We start from the raw sequence: 13,736 nt of genomic DNA, 5'->3' as shown, positions 1-13,736 counted from the left end.
ATAAATAAATTCTTAAAAAAAAAAAAAAAAAAAAAAAAAAAAAGAAGATGTAACTGCTGTTAAACCAACACAAACAAAAACAGACTTCTAAAAAGAGAGGGAGATATAGCCAAAGATGCTGAAATTCAGATTACATACAGTAGTTTAACCAGTAACGACTGGGTTGAGATGATGTAGACATGCCTGGATCCACACAAGATTTGTGCTCTTCAACCAGAGAGATGGCCCAGTGAGTAAAGGCACTTGCTGTGTAAGCCTGGTGCCCTGAGTTCAATCCCTAGAACTCACAGAAAAGTGGAAAAAGAAAACCAACTCTACAAAAAAAAAAAAAAAAGTTTGTGACACGCAAACACACACACACACACACATGTACAAAGAGTAAATAAAAAAGGGTGCTTTGTTCTTCTATGGCATTACACAGTTAAAAAGGGGCTTTCATGTACAAAAGATTTATAGTATAACAAAACCCTACTATAGCATCAATCTTATTTTCAAGATTTATCTTTATTTTTCTGTATGCGATTTAACTGAAACTATATAGGACTATATCCTTAAGCCAGATTGTAGAGTAATGTGCTTCTTTTGGTAAGCTGAATGGTAGGTAACTAAGTGAATGAAGAACAGAAGATGATCAAATTATTAAAGTCTACCTATAAAAATTGAGCTTTCTCTGAGAAATAAAGGTAGATTAAGCATTTCACTGCCAAGAAACCAACACAGGAAGTAAGGACTCTCCAAAACCTTAAGCTATCTCTTATAATACTTTGGTAAACCTAACAGTTCAATATTACCAATGGCATGTGGAGCACTTTCAAAGTCAAGGAATACAGTTCTGTAAAGAAAACATGACTATGGTTAAGAGCACATACTCCTCTTGCAGAGAACCTGAGTTTGGTTCTCAGTATCCACACTGGGTGGCTCATACTCACCTGCGAGTCTAGCTTCCAGGAGAGCAGACGGCTCTGTGAACAGCTGCTCTCATGTGTACATATCCCCGTACACACACACACAAAATTTAAGATAAAGTAAGCCATCTACATTTCTAGGCCTTTTGGCTAAGATTAAGTATAAAAATAAAACAAGCCTTAAACAAACGAAGGTATTATGGGTGAACTTACGAAGCTGGCCGGTCTTGTCTCAGGTCAATGGTAAAGACGACGGCATCCTCACCAGCCGACAGGAACGTACAGGGAGAGTCTGGTTCTAGGGCCAACTGAAGGAGAGAAAGGGAAAGGACATGGTTTCTAAAGATTAAGATGGAATCTACTTCATTCACTTACCTTTAATCTCAGCACTTGGAAACTGAGGCAGGAGGATCTTTTTAAGTTCAAGAGCAGCCTAATCCACACAGTGAGACTGTCTCAAAAAACCGTCTGAGCAAGTGAAATGTCCAACTTTCATACTTTGTTACAAAATCTTACTGTGTGAAGTGATAGCTCATTTATTTTATATAGGTCAAAGGACAGGTAATTTGCTATTTTAACCAAGTCCCAAAGGAATCTGAACAGACAGCAAAGGAAAAACATCAACTATTGAGAATTCACTCTAAACTGGGCAGTAGTGACACACCTTTAATCCCAGCACTCTAGAGGCAGGCACATCTCTGAGTTCAAGGCTAGCCCAGCCTAGTCTACAAAGTGAGTTCCAGGGAAGCCAGAACTATAGAGACCCTGTCTTCAAAAATTAAAAGAGTTCATTCTAAAATAAAATCCATACCTTGAGGAGTGCAGGCAAATGATATACAGGTTTCCTTTTCAGTTCCTGTACCTTACCTCTAAAAATGTGTTACCTAGTAGGTGGGAACTAGACTTAAAAATCAAAGAAGTTAGAAAAAAAATCAAAGAGGTAGGTATCTTTTATGTTTTTTTTCAAGCCTTCCTTTGCACAGCATGTACACTCTATTATCTATCTTGACACTGGTAGCTTAGCGTTCACTGGCTGCCATCCTGACTACCTATTCTATAGTCTCAGCTCTAAATAAAGCTTCAAATAACACTACTGTTTCCAGGCTACTAGGAGAGCAGGAAAATCAGGAGTTTCCACATCCGAGGATTTAAGCACCAGCACCTAGGAACCACTACAGTGGTCTAAAACCATCAGAATGAACTCAGAGGTTTAAAAAAGACACAGGAACCCAAGGATCTCTCAACTAACCTGGACTCTAGCTTGGGGCTAGGTTCATTTTGACTTGGGGTTTAAGGTAGTCTCACTCCATAACCTAGGCTAGCTTTGATCTCATAGAAATCCTGCCTCAGCTTCCCAAGTACCAGGATTACAGGTTAAGGAGGCATACCCAGCCAGGGGCTGGGGCAATCAACCACGTACTACAAATACAGGAGCGGAGCTGAGGGTCTCTGAAGTGCTTGGTTTTCTGGGACTTTAGGGCAGTCTTTTTTGCTTCCTTCTAGATAAGTACTCCTAGTACTGAAGTGAGGCAGGTAAACACAATATAGGGGACATGACAGGAGGAGGGAAAGCACTGGCTGAGATCCAGAGGACCTGGGTTTACCATCTTGGAAACAAAGCCTCTTTACCTTGTGGGACGCCCCCTTGTGCTGGGCCACACGCTTGGTGTTCTTGCAGCATTGCGTAGCAGATAGTTCTGCGACTCGGACTTGCCCATCCCGGGCACACATAGCCAGGGTGGAGTCACCACTGTTAGGAAGGAACTTGGCCTGGAGTATTAAGAATGAAAGAGAAAAACACAAAAGAAATTGGAGATGAGTCTAAAAGAAATGTGTGGACAACCCCTTATCACCTTCTTCCTGTGTACAACTGGATGTGCCTGCCTTTCCTGCTCTACGTACAGATATTTAAGCCCACACTCCTCCACCAGTAAAAGGAAATCACTTGTGATATAAAGTGCATTCCAGATAGCTCTGGAAGGATGCCCACCACATGATCCGACTACAATTGAATGGTAAACTACAATTATGCCTTACAGGGGAGAAAAGCAAGAAATAAACAAGGACAATTGTTATCTACCAAACAAACCTAAGTTTGCCACAAAAGGAAAGAAACCTGGAAAGAATGTTGGACAAAGAAAAAAAAAAAAACATTTTTATGGATGGGCAGTTAGTTATCAGTATGGAATATGGGACCAAGGTGTAGTAACTCCATAGAGTAATCATTATTAGCCAAATCTTATCAAATGTAATTAAATGCCAACAATAAATCTACATGCTTAGCTTTGTTTTCTTTTTCTTTTACAGTACTGGGAAAGAACACAAGAGTCTCAGCGTGTGCTGTATCACTGAGCTACACTCCCAATTCACGCACATGCTAACAAGATACGTTACAACCTATTGTATAGATGCACAAACACATAGCACAAATTAATTATTCAAACTCATAGAGAACCAGGATCTGCAAACTGAGCAGTTTGGTTCAGGAACCTATGCTCTCTACCACACTGCCTTGTATTGACACAGCTTTATGAGTTTCAAGAATCCTATCCATATTCGACTTAAAAGTCCTTATGTGTAAGGGAAAAAAAGGCTGCCATGGGTCTCTCAGTATATTACTATGAAGTCAAAGCTGGATCAAGTCCTGATATCTCATTCCAATCACAACTTGTTACTATCTTTTGCTCTAGGCAATTGTCTATCACATGCTTGATTTTCTCAGTTGCTATCATGTCTCTATGCCTTACCTGGAAGACATTACTTTTGTGGCCACTCTCAAAGTCCAGTACTGGCTGCCGCCGTACCCAATCCCACACTACCACCTTCAGGTCATCACTGCCACTGGCCAGCCAGGTACCACGCTGATTAAAGTGCAAGGTATTGACACAACCAGTATGGCCTTCAAGCCCATGCTGTAGACGGAAACGCTGTACAAAGACTCTTGCTCCACAAGCCTCATACACAAAGCGGGCACTTGAACCCAGTTCCCGCTCCCGAAGGGCAGGAAGGGCTTGCCAGCGAGGTCGGGGTAAAGCTGTTGTCTCTGAAGATACCCAGTCTTCCAGGGCGCGCTCATCATCTGATGAGTCCTGGTCACGGCTGGCCCGTTTGCGCTGTACACGGTGCCGAGGTTGTTCTTCCTCCTCTTCGTCTGAGTGGTCATGAACTCGGTTTTCATCATTAATGGAATAATGGCCTGTGTCCTCCATGCTGTCAGAGTCCTTTTCTTCACCTGAGCTCTCTGTGTCTGTGCCTCGACTTTCTGTGCTGGTGCGGTTGGGGCCACCATCATCCCCAGTCAAGCTCAAACTCAGGTCTGATGCCTCTACTTCAATCCCTGAGGATGTTTCCCTCCCCTCTTCAGCTCCAGACATCTCTTCTGGACTGCTAGACAGACTTCCTGAACATTAGGAGACAGATGCAGAGAAAAATACGGAGAAACAATTAGGACAGTGATCGAAAAGATTTTCCACCCTGATCTAAAAAAGCTACAAGACCAAGAAACAAATGTTAGTCAATGTGTTTCCTTTCCAAATGCTTATGAAGAACACCTTCTAGCCAGGAATTCCGATTCATGCCTGTAATCCAAGTACATGGTTGACAGAGGCAGGAGGATCCAAGAGGTCAAAGTTACCTTCAGCAACTTTAAGGCCAGCCTGGGCTATATGTCTCAAGAAAGGAGAGTAGAGGAACTTCTGAGTGGAAATCTTGGTAGTGGAACTAGCTTGGCCATTCATTCCTTGCTGGTTGGTTTTCACAGTGCCAATGGAAGAATGGGTGCTTGGTGAGAAGAAACACCGATGGGTTTAAGATGGCTCAGTGGCTAAGAACACTAACTGCTGTTCCAGAGAACCTGGGTTTGACTCCCAGCATTTACACATACATCTGCATCTCAGTCCCAGAGGAACTACCTTGTGCAAGCACATGGTGCACAAACATACTTGCATACAAAACACCCATACATATACAGTAAATCTCCCTTCCCCAAATTTTAAAAACATACCAATGGCCAGGCATGGTGACACATACCTTTAATCCCAGCACTTGGGAGGCAAAGGCAGGTGGCTCTCTGAGTTTGAGGCTAGCCTGGTCTACATATAGTGAACTCCAAGCCAGGTAAAGATACATTGTGAGACCCTGTCTCAAAAACAAAACATCACTACTACTTTTATGCAACACTGAAACATGGATGCTACTATACTGGTCACAGCCCACTGGTGAAACAGCGGCACAGGGATAACCAATGCTTCCTGAGGCTGCTCAGAAGGGAATTCTTCACAGGAAGGAATTACACCTAATAATCCTAGTCAAAAGGTCATAGGCCCTAGGGAAAAAACTATTGTTGTTGTTTCACTGAAAAGTGGACATGTCAAACTGCCTTCTAAAAAAAATTTGTTTATATTATAAATATGCGTTCCTTCTTTTTCCAGTGAGCTGTGGTTAACACAGACTTATAATTGGTCAAGGCACTAAGAATAAATGACTGGTGTTTAATCATAAATTGAACATTTATATAAACTCCCTACCAAAGTTCAGAGAATATCACAAAAGGAGCAGTAAGAACACAAGAGCTGGAGTTTTCTTTTGGACAAGACATCCACTGGACTCATGAACTCACAGCAGCTGTGGTTACCTGTACGTGACCTGCACAAGATCAAGCCAGTTAGGATCCTAGAAAGAGTGCTTATGAGGCCCTATATTGAAAAACTATTGGTAAATGATGACTGCTCAGGGGTACAGCAACTGGTAGATTGCCCCGTTCCTGTGGATGGTCCCACACCCATGTGACTGCTAGAAGCACAAACTAAATCTAGTGTGTTATTAAAAAAAAAAAAAAAAAAAAAAAAAAAAAAAAAAAGACAATGACAATATGAAGGTTAGAGAAAGACATGTGAGAGGGGTCGGAGGAAATGGGGAAGATAGGGGTGGATATGCTCAAGATATACTTTATGCGTGAATGAAATTGTGAAAAGAATAAATGTCCACAATATGTCTTTAAAAAAAATGTGTGTCTGACGCATCTGCCTTAGATTCTGCCCTGTTTGAAACAGGGTCTCCAATATAGCCCTGGTTAGCCTAGAACTCCTTATGTAGACCAGGTTGACCTCCCTCCATTTGTGGCACTCTTTCTTGTTTACTTCCTGAGTGCTGGGATCACAAGTACACACCGAGCACCACACCTGGGTATGGGCCATGTTCTGTCTGATCAAGACTTATCTCAGTTGAACAATGCAGGGATAATCTCTTGTCCAATGTAGAAAGGCATGGTCTGTTAATAAAGGCACGAGAGAATAGGGAGGACACTCTCCTGAAGAGAAACTCTGGAAAAGAGAGGCACAGGAGATTTGCCACCAAGACCAGCCATGTGGTCTTAAGATCTTAAGATCAGTATAAATGGGTTACTGTAAGTTAAGAGCTAATTGGGGAGCAAGCCTAGCTTAAGGCCACAAGCACTGTAAATAAATCTAAGCCTCCACATCATTATTCAGAGCTAGGATAGGCATAGAAAAAGACTCAACAGTAAAGAAAAAAATCTCAGAAGAAAACAAATTTCTCAGCGAGGACTGCCATGCCATCCCTTTGTTTGAAGACGGTAAATAAATGACAGGAGAGCACACTGGCCTCCGCCACTTCCCACGTCAGGAAAACACTGACCTCCTGACACTTAGCTGACTTCCATTTTTTTTTTTTATTACCTTGGCATTTATTTATTTGGTGTATGTGTGCCACAGTGAATATGTGGCAATAAAACAACAACTTGAATGAGTTCTCTCCTTCTACCATGTGGGTTTCCAGGATCAAAGTCAGTCATCAACCAGATGGCAAACAACCTGATCCACTGAGCTGTGTTACTTGCCAACCTATTGGTTCTTAAAACCTAGGAGGAGGAGACTTGAGGGATTTTAAGCTGGTCATTATGCTCCCTTACACAGGTTCTCACCCCCTTTCTAGCAAATGTATTTTAACTTACTTCAGTCAGCTTATTTTAGATAGGGTCTCATTATATGAGACCTCATTATATGGCTCACACTAGCCTCAAACTCACAAAGAGTCTCCTGTTTTAGCTTCTCAACTGTTAGGATTACAGGCACGAATCACTAAACCTAGAAAATCCTTTTCTTTTCTTTTCTTCCATGATGTCAGATCAAACTTAATGCCTTTTACTTGCTTGGAAGAGCTCTACCACAGCAATGTTGATACCCAATACAAGCACAATTTCCAACCTAAGGTCAAGGATTAGAAAAAGGAAGGGAAGAAAGGGTTTTGAAACACTGTAACACTGCTTACTGTTGTCTCCTTTCCTCAGGTGAGTACAAACTTTACCTGCCACAGGTAAAGTCATCAGAGGAAGGCAACCAATGTGTTACTCTAGGATAAGCTACTTGGGTCTAGGTCTACTGTTTAATGATCCAAAGCTAGAGTGCCTCAGGCTGTCTGGACGGCAGCATTCATTTGTGAAGTCTGTTGAAGAAATAACACCTCTTTCAGTGAACTCTGAGGCAAAGCCCAATACAGAAAACACAATTGTTTTTGTTTGAAGTAACAAGAGAAGACTGAACAACACAAAAGCCCCACCAAAGAGGTAATAGTATGAAAACCGGACTAGAACGTAGAAGAGAAGTCTGTGTGTGGGAAGGACCCACAGAAATCCGACGGTAAGAAGGAGACACGCTGAGGAAGTATAAGAGATGTGTTGGGCCTAAACTGCGGGTGATAAGAGGGGATAAAACCGCCACACCCAGGGCTGAGGGTGCAGCTTCATGACAGAGCACCTCCTCTGTGTACAAGGTTCTGGATGACATGGTACACCACACAACATGTAACAGAGCCAAGATGCAAGCAAAAGTAAAACCCCAAAACTCCTGGAATTTACTGTTAAAATTTGGATCAACAAGGGCCAGCAAGATGGCCCAGCAGGTACAGGAACTTGTCACCAAGCCTGACAACATGCATTTTGAGCTTCTGAACCCACAGGATAGAAGAAAAAACCTAATTATACTAAAGTACCACAGCACACAGGACACTGAATATGTAAGTGTAATATAGAATTTTAAAAGTTGTGACTAACAAATGCAGACTTTGAAGATGGTAGCACATTAATATAAGGGACAAAGTAAACCACAAACTTGAAAAAGGGGACAAGGAGTCACTGACCAAAAAGTATGCTTAAAGTATGGCAATCTTTTTTTTTTTCTGTACAAGCCCAGGGGGTAAGAATTTTAAGTACAGAAAATTATTTAGCGCCGGGCGGTGGTGGCGCATGCCTTTAATCCCAGCACTGGGGAGGCAGAGGCAGGCAGATTTCTGAGTTCGAGGCCAGCCTGGTCTACAGAGTGAGTTCCACAACAGCCCGGGCTACACAGAGAAACACTGTCTCGAAAAACCAAAAAAAAAAAAAAAAGAAAGAAAGAAAAGAAAATTATTTAGCATTGTTTTAACTACTGAATCTCACTTGCACAAAAGTAACTCAAAGATAGTATATAAATGGGTATAATTATTTGTTGAACCTTTTTTTACATACACGTGCATGGTGTGTACATTTGAGTATATGCCAGAGAGTCACGTATGTGTGAAGAGGTCTAAGGCTGATATCAGGAGTCTTAATCACTTTCCACCTTCCTGAAGCAGTCTCTCAAATGAACCCAGATCGTGTTGATACAGTTAATCTACAAGCTTGCTTACTTAGATTCTCTCCTGTCTACACTTTCTAAGACTGTAACTACATGTGGCCCATCATGCCACCTGGTAATCTAACCTCCAGCCCTCAAGCTTAGGCAGCAAGTATCCCAATAAAATGTTTTACAAAACTAGTTTGCCAATCCCTAATGTAGCTAATAGACAAGAGACAAGCTGCAGTTCAAAAATCTATGTGTGAGCTGGAGACACAGACCTGTAGCAGAGTAGCTGCCTGTCATGTCCAAGGATTCATTCATACACACACACACACACACACACACACACACACACACACACACACACACACACACACACACCTGTAAAATTTCTTTAGAATCCTGTCTCTTTTAACTAAGCCTAGTGTAAAGGGATGGAAGGAAGACCCAATTCTAGATAATTTGGGTTTAACCCCTTTCTCTTTGCCTGTCTGCCTTTTTGGCACTAGAGACTAACCCAAAGGTCTCGTGTACTCTTTGAGTCACACTCCCAGACCAGTAACTTCATTTCTTATCATTCTCTGAAACTATTACCTAACATAGAAACAGACCTCTCAATTAATAGAGGAACCTCAACTTCCCCAAAACTCCTCCACCTTACTTTTCTTCTTAGTAATATTTCATAAGTCTGCCTGTCTGTAACAGACTTTCAAAAATCCAAACCACTTGACCTTTTAGAAATGTATCTCTGGGACACAGTTAAGAACATGGGCTGCTCTTTCCAAGGATCCAGATTCAACTCCCAGCACCCACATAGTGGCTTACAGCTGTCTGTAACTTCAGTTTCAAGGAATCTAATGTCCTAGTCTGGCCTTTGCAAGCACCAGGCATGAAAATGGTACACAGACATACACGAAGGCAAAAGAACCACAAACATTAGGAAAAAAATTTAAAAAGGAAAGAAATATATCTCTGCATTGATTTTTCTGAAAACAATCACATAAAAATTGAAGTAGCAAAAGTGGCAGGCAATCCAAGATGGTTCCTGTGTATTTTCCCAGACTGAAACAACACAAAGAGCTCCTTTGTCCCACTGAAATTCAGATCTCCACTCTCAGGGAAGGCAGGAGGCCTCAGCTAATAGTAAGCAGGGTGCCACCTGTTTTCAGCCCCTTACCATTAGCTAAGTCTGTTCGCCCACTTGTGTTGGGCCTTTTACTGGACATCTTGAATATGGTAGCCAGCCTGGATTTGGGAAGAAGAAAATAAAATAATTAGAAAAGCCCCTAGGAAAGTCAATAAAATAACACAAGGACATTTAACAGTTCATAGATCTTACAATTTCATAATAACAAATCTTTTTATGTGTCTTAACAAGACTATCCAGTTGATAAACCCCACACCCCGGCTTCCCTGGATGTAATTCCATAAAGAAACAAACTTGAAGGGAGGTCAGCTGCCATCTCTTTACTTTCTTTACTGAGGAGAGGAACAATGGTTTTTCCAGATGGGAAGGAAGGGACTGAATTAAAGCGTGAAACAGCAAGTATATATCTAACAACATGCTGCTAAGAACCACAAATTAACACAGAAGCTACTCAGCACTGCCCTAGGAACAAGAATCCCACTGTAGGTAACAGACCTGTTTCCACAGACTCTGTAAAGCATTTGTTTTCACAAAATGAATACTAGTCAAGATTCTGAATCTCATTTCACACACAGATCAATAGAAGAATCAGGCTTTTGGAAAAAATCCTACTCTTTGGTCACTCAGCTACATAGTGTCGAGCCTATTATAAGCAGAGCAGGTCGGCGGTGGTCATCTCTGATCTCAGTACTCAGGAGAAGCACAAACAGGGAGAGCTCTGTGAGTCAAGGCCAGCCTGGTCTACAGAGGGAGTTCTGGGACAGCTGGGGAAGCTACAGAAAGAAGCCCTATCAAAAAAAAGAAAGAAGAAAGAAAGAAAGAAAGAAAGAAAGAAAGAAAGAAAGAAAGAAAGAAAGAAAGAAAGAATTATAAGTAAAGATGGAACTTGAAACTTGAACCCAGGAGTATCTTAGGAGACAGAAGCAGGCAGATCTCTGTGTGTCAGACAGGCCATAAAATGGTGTAAAGGAGAATTTCCATTAAACCACCTGAGCTCACTTTACATAGTAGCAAACATCACTTCAACCACTTCTACTCATTTTCTCCAGACTTACCTCTGGAGCAAAGCCCTAACTAGAACCAGGGAACACATCTTATTTCTTTAATGCTGTTATAATTCTCCCACCCTCTCCAGGGCCTTATTGCCACCTCCAGCAAAATAGCAAAGAATACTATTATTCAGGCCAGAGTTTTGTTTAGCCCCTTTCAGTGTCTTGAACAAAAGGCAGTGGTAGAAGACAAAGTATGATTATGATCCAAGACCAAGTGCCCAGGCACCGTCCTCCAATTTTTCAACAGCCCTTTCATTCCCCTAACAATTACCATAGGAGCCCATCGTCATCCGCTCTCCACTTCTCTCCTTCATAGAAACCTATGCTGTTTCATAAAATAATAATAGTAATGATAATGATAATAATAATAATTGTTCTTTGTGGAGACAACTGCCTAAAACTACTGGAAGCAGGCCACCATGAGGAAGCAGAAATACTGCAAAAACAAAAAACACCACCACCAAAAAAAAACCAAAGACACAAAGCCCCAGTACTGAGTCTGAGAAAGCACCTGGAACAATGGGGGGAGCACAGCACACGCAGGTGTGGAAGGTGAGCAGACAGGAGCTACTTCTGAAGCACATTTATCTTCTTCCTTTCACTTCTTGTTTGAGGCAGGGTCTCACTCTGTACCTCAGGCTGGCCTCAAATTCACAGGGATCTTCTACTTCAGATTCCTCAGGGCTTGGATAACAGCTGTGAACTACCACAAATTGCTTCTTTTCTCTTTGAGATGTATATAATTTTAAGTAAAGATTTATGTATGAGCTTTTTTTCTGTATGTATTTCTGTGCACCATGTATGTGCCTGGTGCCTTAGAAAGTCAGAAAATAGTGTTGAACCCCTTGGCAATGGAGTTAGGGATGGTTTGTGAGCCACCATGTGGATGCTGAAAAATGAGCTGTACATAGTAAGTGTTCTTTACCTGAGCCATCTCTCCTACCCCATGTAGATGGATTTCTGGTAAAGTATCTCCCACACAGCTTTGTCTCTCAACAGTCGCTATATTCTTTAGTATCTCAGTCATTTCCCCACTCTGAATCTACAATTTAAAAATTAGACTACTGTAAAAGTCCTAAGAAATAAGTAAAATTATTTCATTACTGGTCATAAAGCAAACCACTGTTATCATGGTAAAGTAGTGCATGAGATATTTTACAACACATTCTCACCCCACTATTATCCATTTCCAGAGGCAAAGACAGCAGCACCCCGAAACCATTCTCATACCTAAATAGCATCAGGAGGTCCGGAATGTGTGGACTTGTCACACTGCTCTAAAAGAGCTATCTGCTTTCCTAGTCTCTATGATGACCTGGCTCTGAGAAGTGGGGAAAAGGAGCCATAATGTCTAACTGTATCCAGAGCGTACAGTATAATCTTTTGGAAGAGAAAATGGCTTAAGGGTCTTTAAAAAAAAAAAAAAAAACAAAAAAACAACCTTATTTTTGAAGTCAAGTTGACAGACCCCATTACTAAAACTCAGAATCAGAAAAAAAACCCTGTGAATGCTTTTGCAAACCACAGCAGATAGTTTCTAAAGTTAAATTTTATCGAAATCGGTCTCAGACTAAAAAGTAGAAGATCCCAGAGAGTGGTGGTGCACACCTTTAGTCCCCACACTTGGAAGGTAGATCTCTGTGAATTCAAGGCCAGCCTGGTCTACAAATCAAGTCCACACAGCCAGGGCTACACAGCGAAACCCTATCTTGAAAAACCAAAACAACAACAAAAATAGAAGTTCAAGAATTCAGCAACTGAGTGAAGCCAGTTGTCCACTGCACCCTGACGAGCTCATGGCCATCACTGGACCTTGCTTTCTTCATCTGTAAAGTAACAGACTGAAAGCTGGGTGTGGTAACACATGCCTGTAAACCCAGTGCTTAGGAGGTGAAACAGGCCGATGAGTTCAAGGTTATCCTCAGACACCTAACAAATTCAAAGTCAGTGTGGGCTACATGAGACTCTGGCCTCAAAAGAACAAACAAGAAGACTGAGTATATCTAAGTTTTAAGTATCCAGATGCCCCAAATTGTAAAACATGTTTTTACATGATCCTCAGTTTCAAATTTTAAAGCATTTAGGATGTCCATATTATTTATATGCAAACATTTGCAAATCTAGGCTTGCAGTACTGATTAAGAGCAGAGCACTTGGCCAGCACCTAGGAGGCCCAATGCTGCAACAACAGACCATATAAAAGTCAAAACAGAGAATGCTTCTGGTCCTGACCATTTTAGGTAAGGGATATTCAACCTGGACCTAGTCCAGAGATGTTATACATTAATAAAATTTTATGCTAAAATGTATGCAGAAAGGGGCAGTGACCAAAATTTTATTAATGAACTTCAGTGTAAACTTTGAGCATTTACCCCCAATATTTATGTATATACATATAATCAGATTGCATAAAATATTAAGATTCAACAATTATGGAAGCACACACTGGTAATCCCAGCACTTGAGAAGCTGAGGCAAGAGAATTTCCAAGAATCAGAGGCAAGCCTGGGTTACACGCTGAGTAACAGCCAGCCAAAACTACACAAAACAACACTATGTTAAAAACCGCAAAGCTGGGGACGGGGGTCGTGGAGAGATGGTTCAGGGCTTCAGAGCACTGGCTGCTCTGGCTGCTCTTTTGGAGGATCCAGTTCAATTGCCCAACAACACAGCATGAGTGCTGGCTCACAATAGTCTGTAACTCTAATTCTAAGGAACAGGATGCCCTCTTCTGGCCTCCACAGGCAACAGGCATAGATGTGATGCACAGGCAGGAAAAACACCCATACACACAATAACAAAATAAAAATAAATCTTTAAAATGCAAAATAGAATTAGCAAAATAGCTTAGTAATGTACCTGACCCAGCACCAAGCTTGCAAATCTGAGTTTGATCCCTGGAACGCATATGGTGGAACAACTCCTACAAACTGTCCTCAGACTTCAGAATGTCACCATAGCACATACAAAAAAATAAGGAAATTTTAATTTAAATTAATTAAATAGGAATTTTAATTTA

The 13,736-nt window shown here is 41.4% G+C and overlaps 1 protein-coding gene across 3 annotated transcripts in view; it reads right to left on the bottom strand.

Moving 5' to 3' along the window:
• Dcaf8 (DDB1 and CUL4 associated factor 8) overlaps nucleotides 1-13,736 on the bottom strand; it is a 45,242-nt gene that overhangs the window by 18,857 nt on the left and 12,649 nt on the right. For all 3 annotated transcript variants that reach the window (XM_034520851.2, XM_034520852.2, XM_076914499.1), the window contains 4 exons: nucleotides 9,696-9,763; nucleotides 3,653-4,305; nucleotides 2,535-2,675; nucleotides 1,119-1,213 (listed from right to left, as the gene is read on the bottom strand). In XM_034520851.2, the coding sequence (XP_034376742.1) occupies nucleotides 1,119-1,213; nucleotides 2,535-2,675; nucleotides 3,653-4,305; nucleotides 9,696-9,744 (938 nt within the window). In that variant the 5' untranslated portion in view covers nucleotides 9,745-9,763. The remainder of the gene's footprint in view (nucleotides 1-1,118; nucleotides 1,214-2,534; nucleotides 2,676-3,652; nucleotides 4,306-9,695; nucleotides 9,764-13,736) is intronic.

The sequence above is a fragment of the Arvicanthis niloticus genome, chromosome 16 (assembly GCF_011762505.2).
Source record: "Arvicanthis niloticus isolate mArvNil1 chromosome 16, mArvNil1.pat.X, whole genome shotgun sequence".
In the NCBI taxonomy this organism is placed as follows: Eukaryota; Metazoa; Chordata; class Mammalia; order Rodentia; family Muridae; genus Arvicanthis; species Arvicanthis niloticus.
The sequence above is the reverse complement of the archived record's forward strand: the minus strand, read 5'-3'. Positions and strand labels throughout refer to the sequence as shown.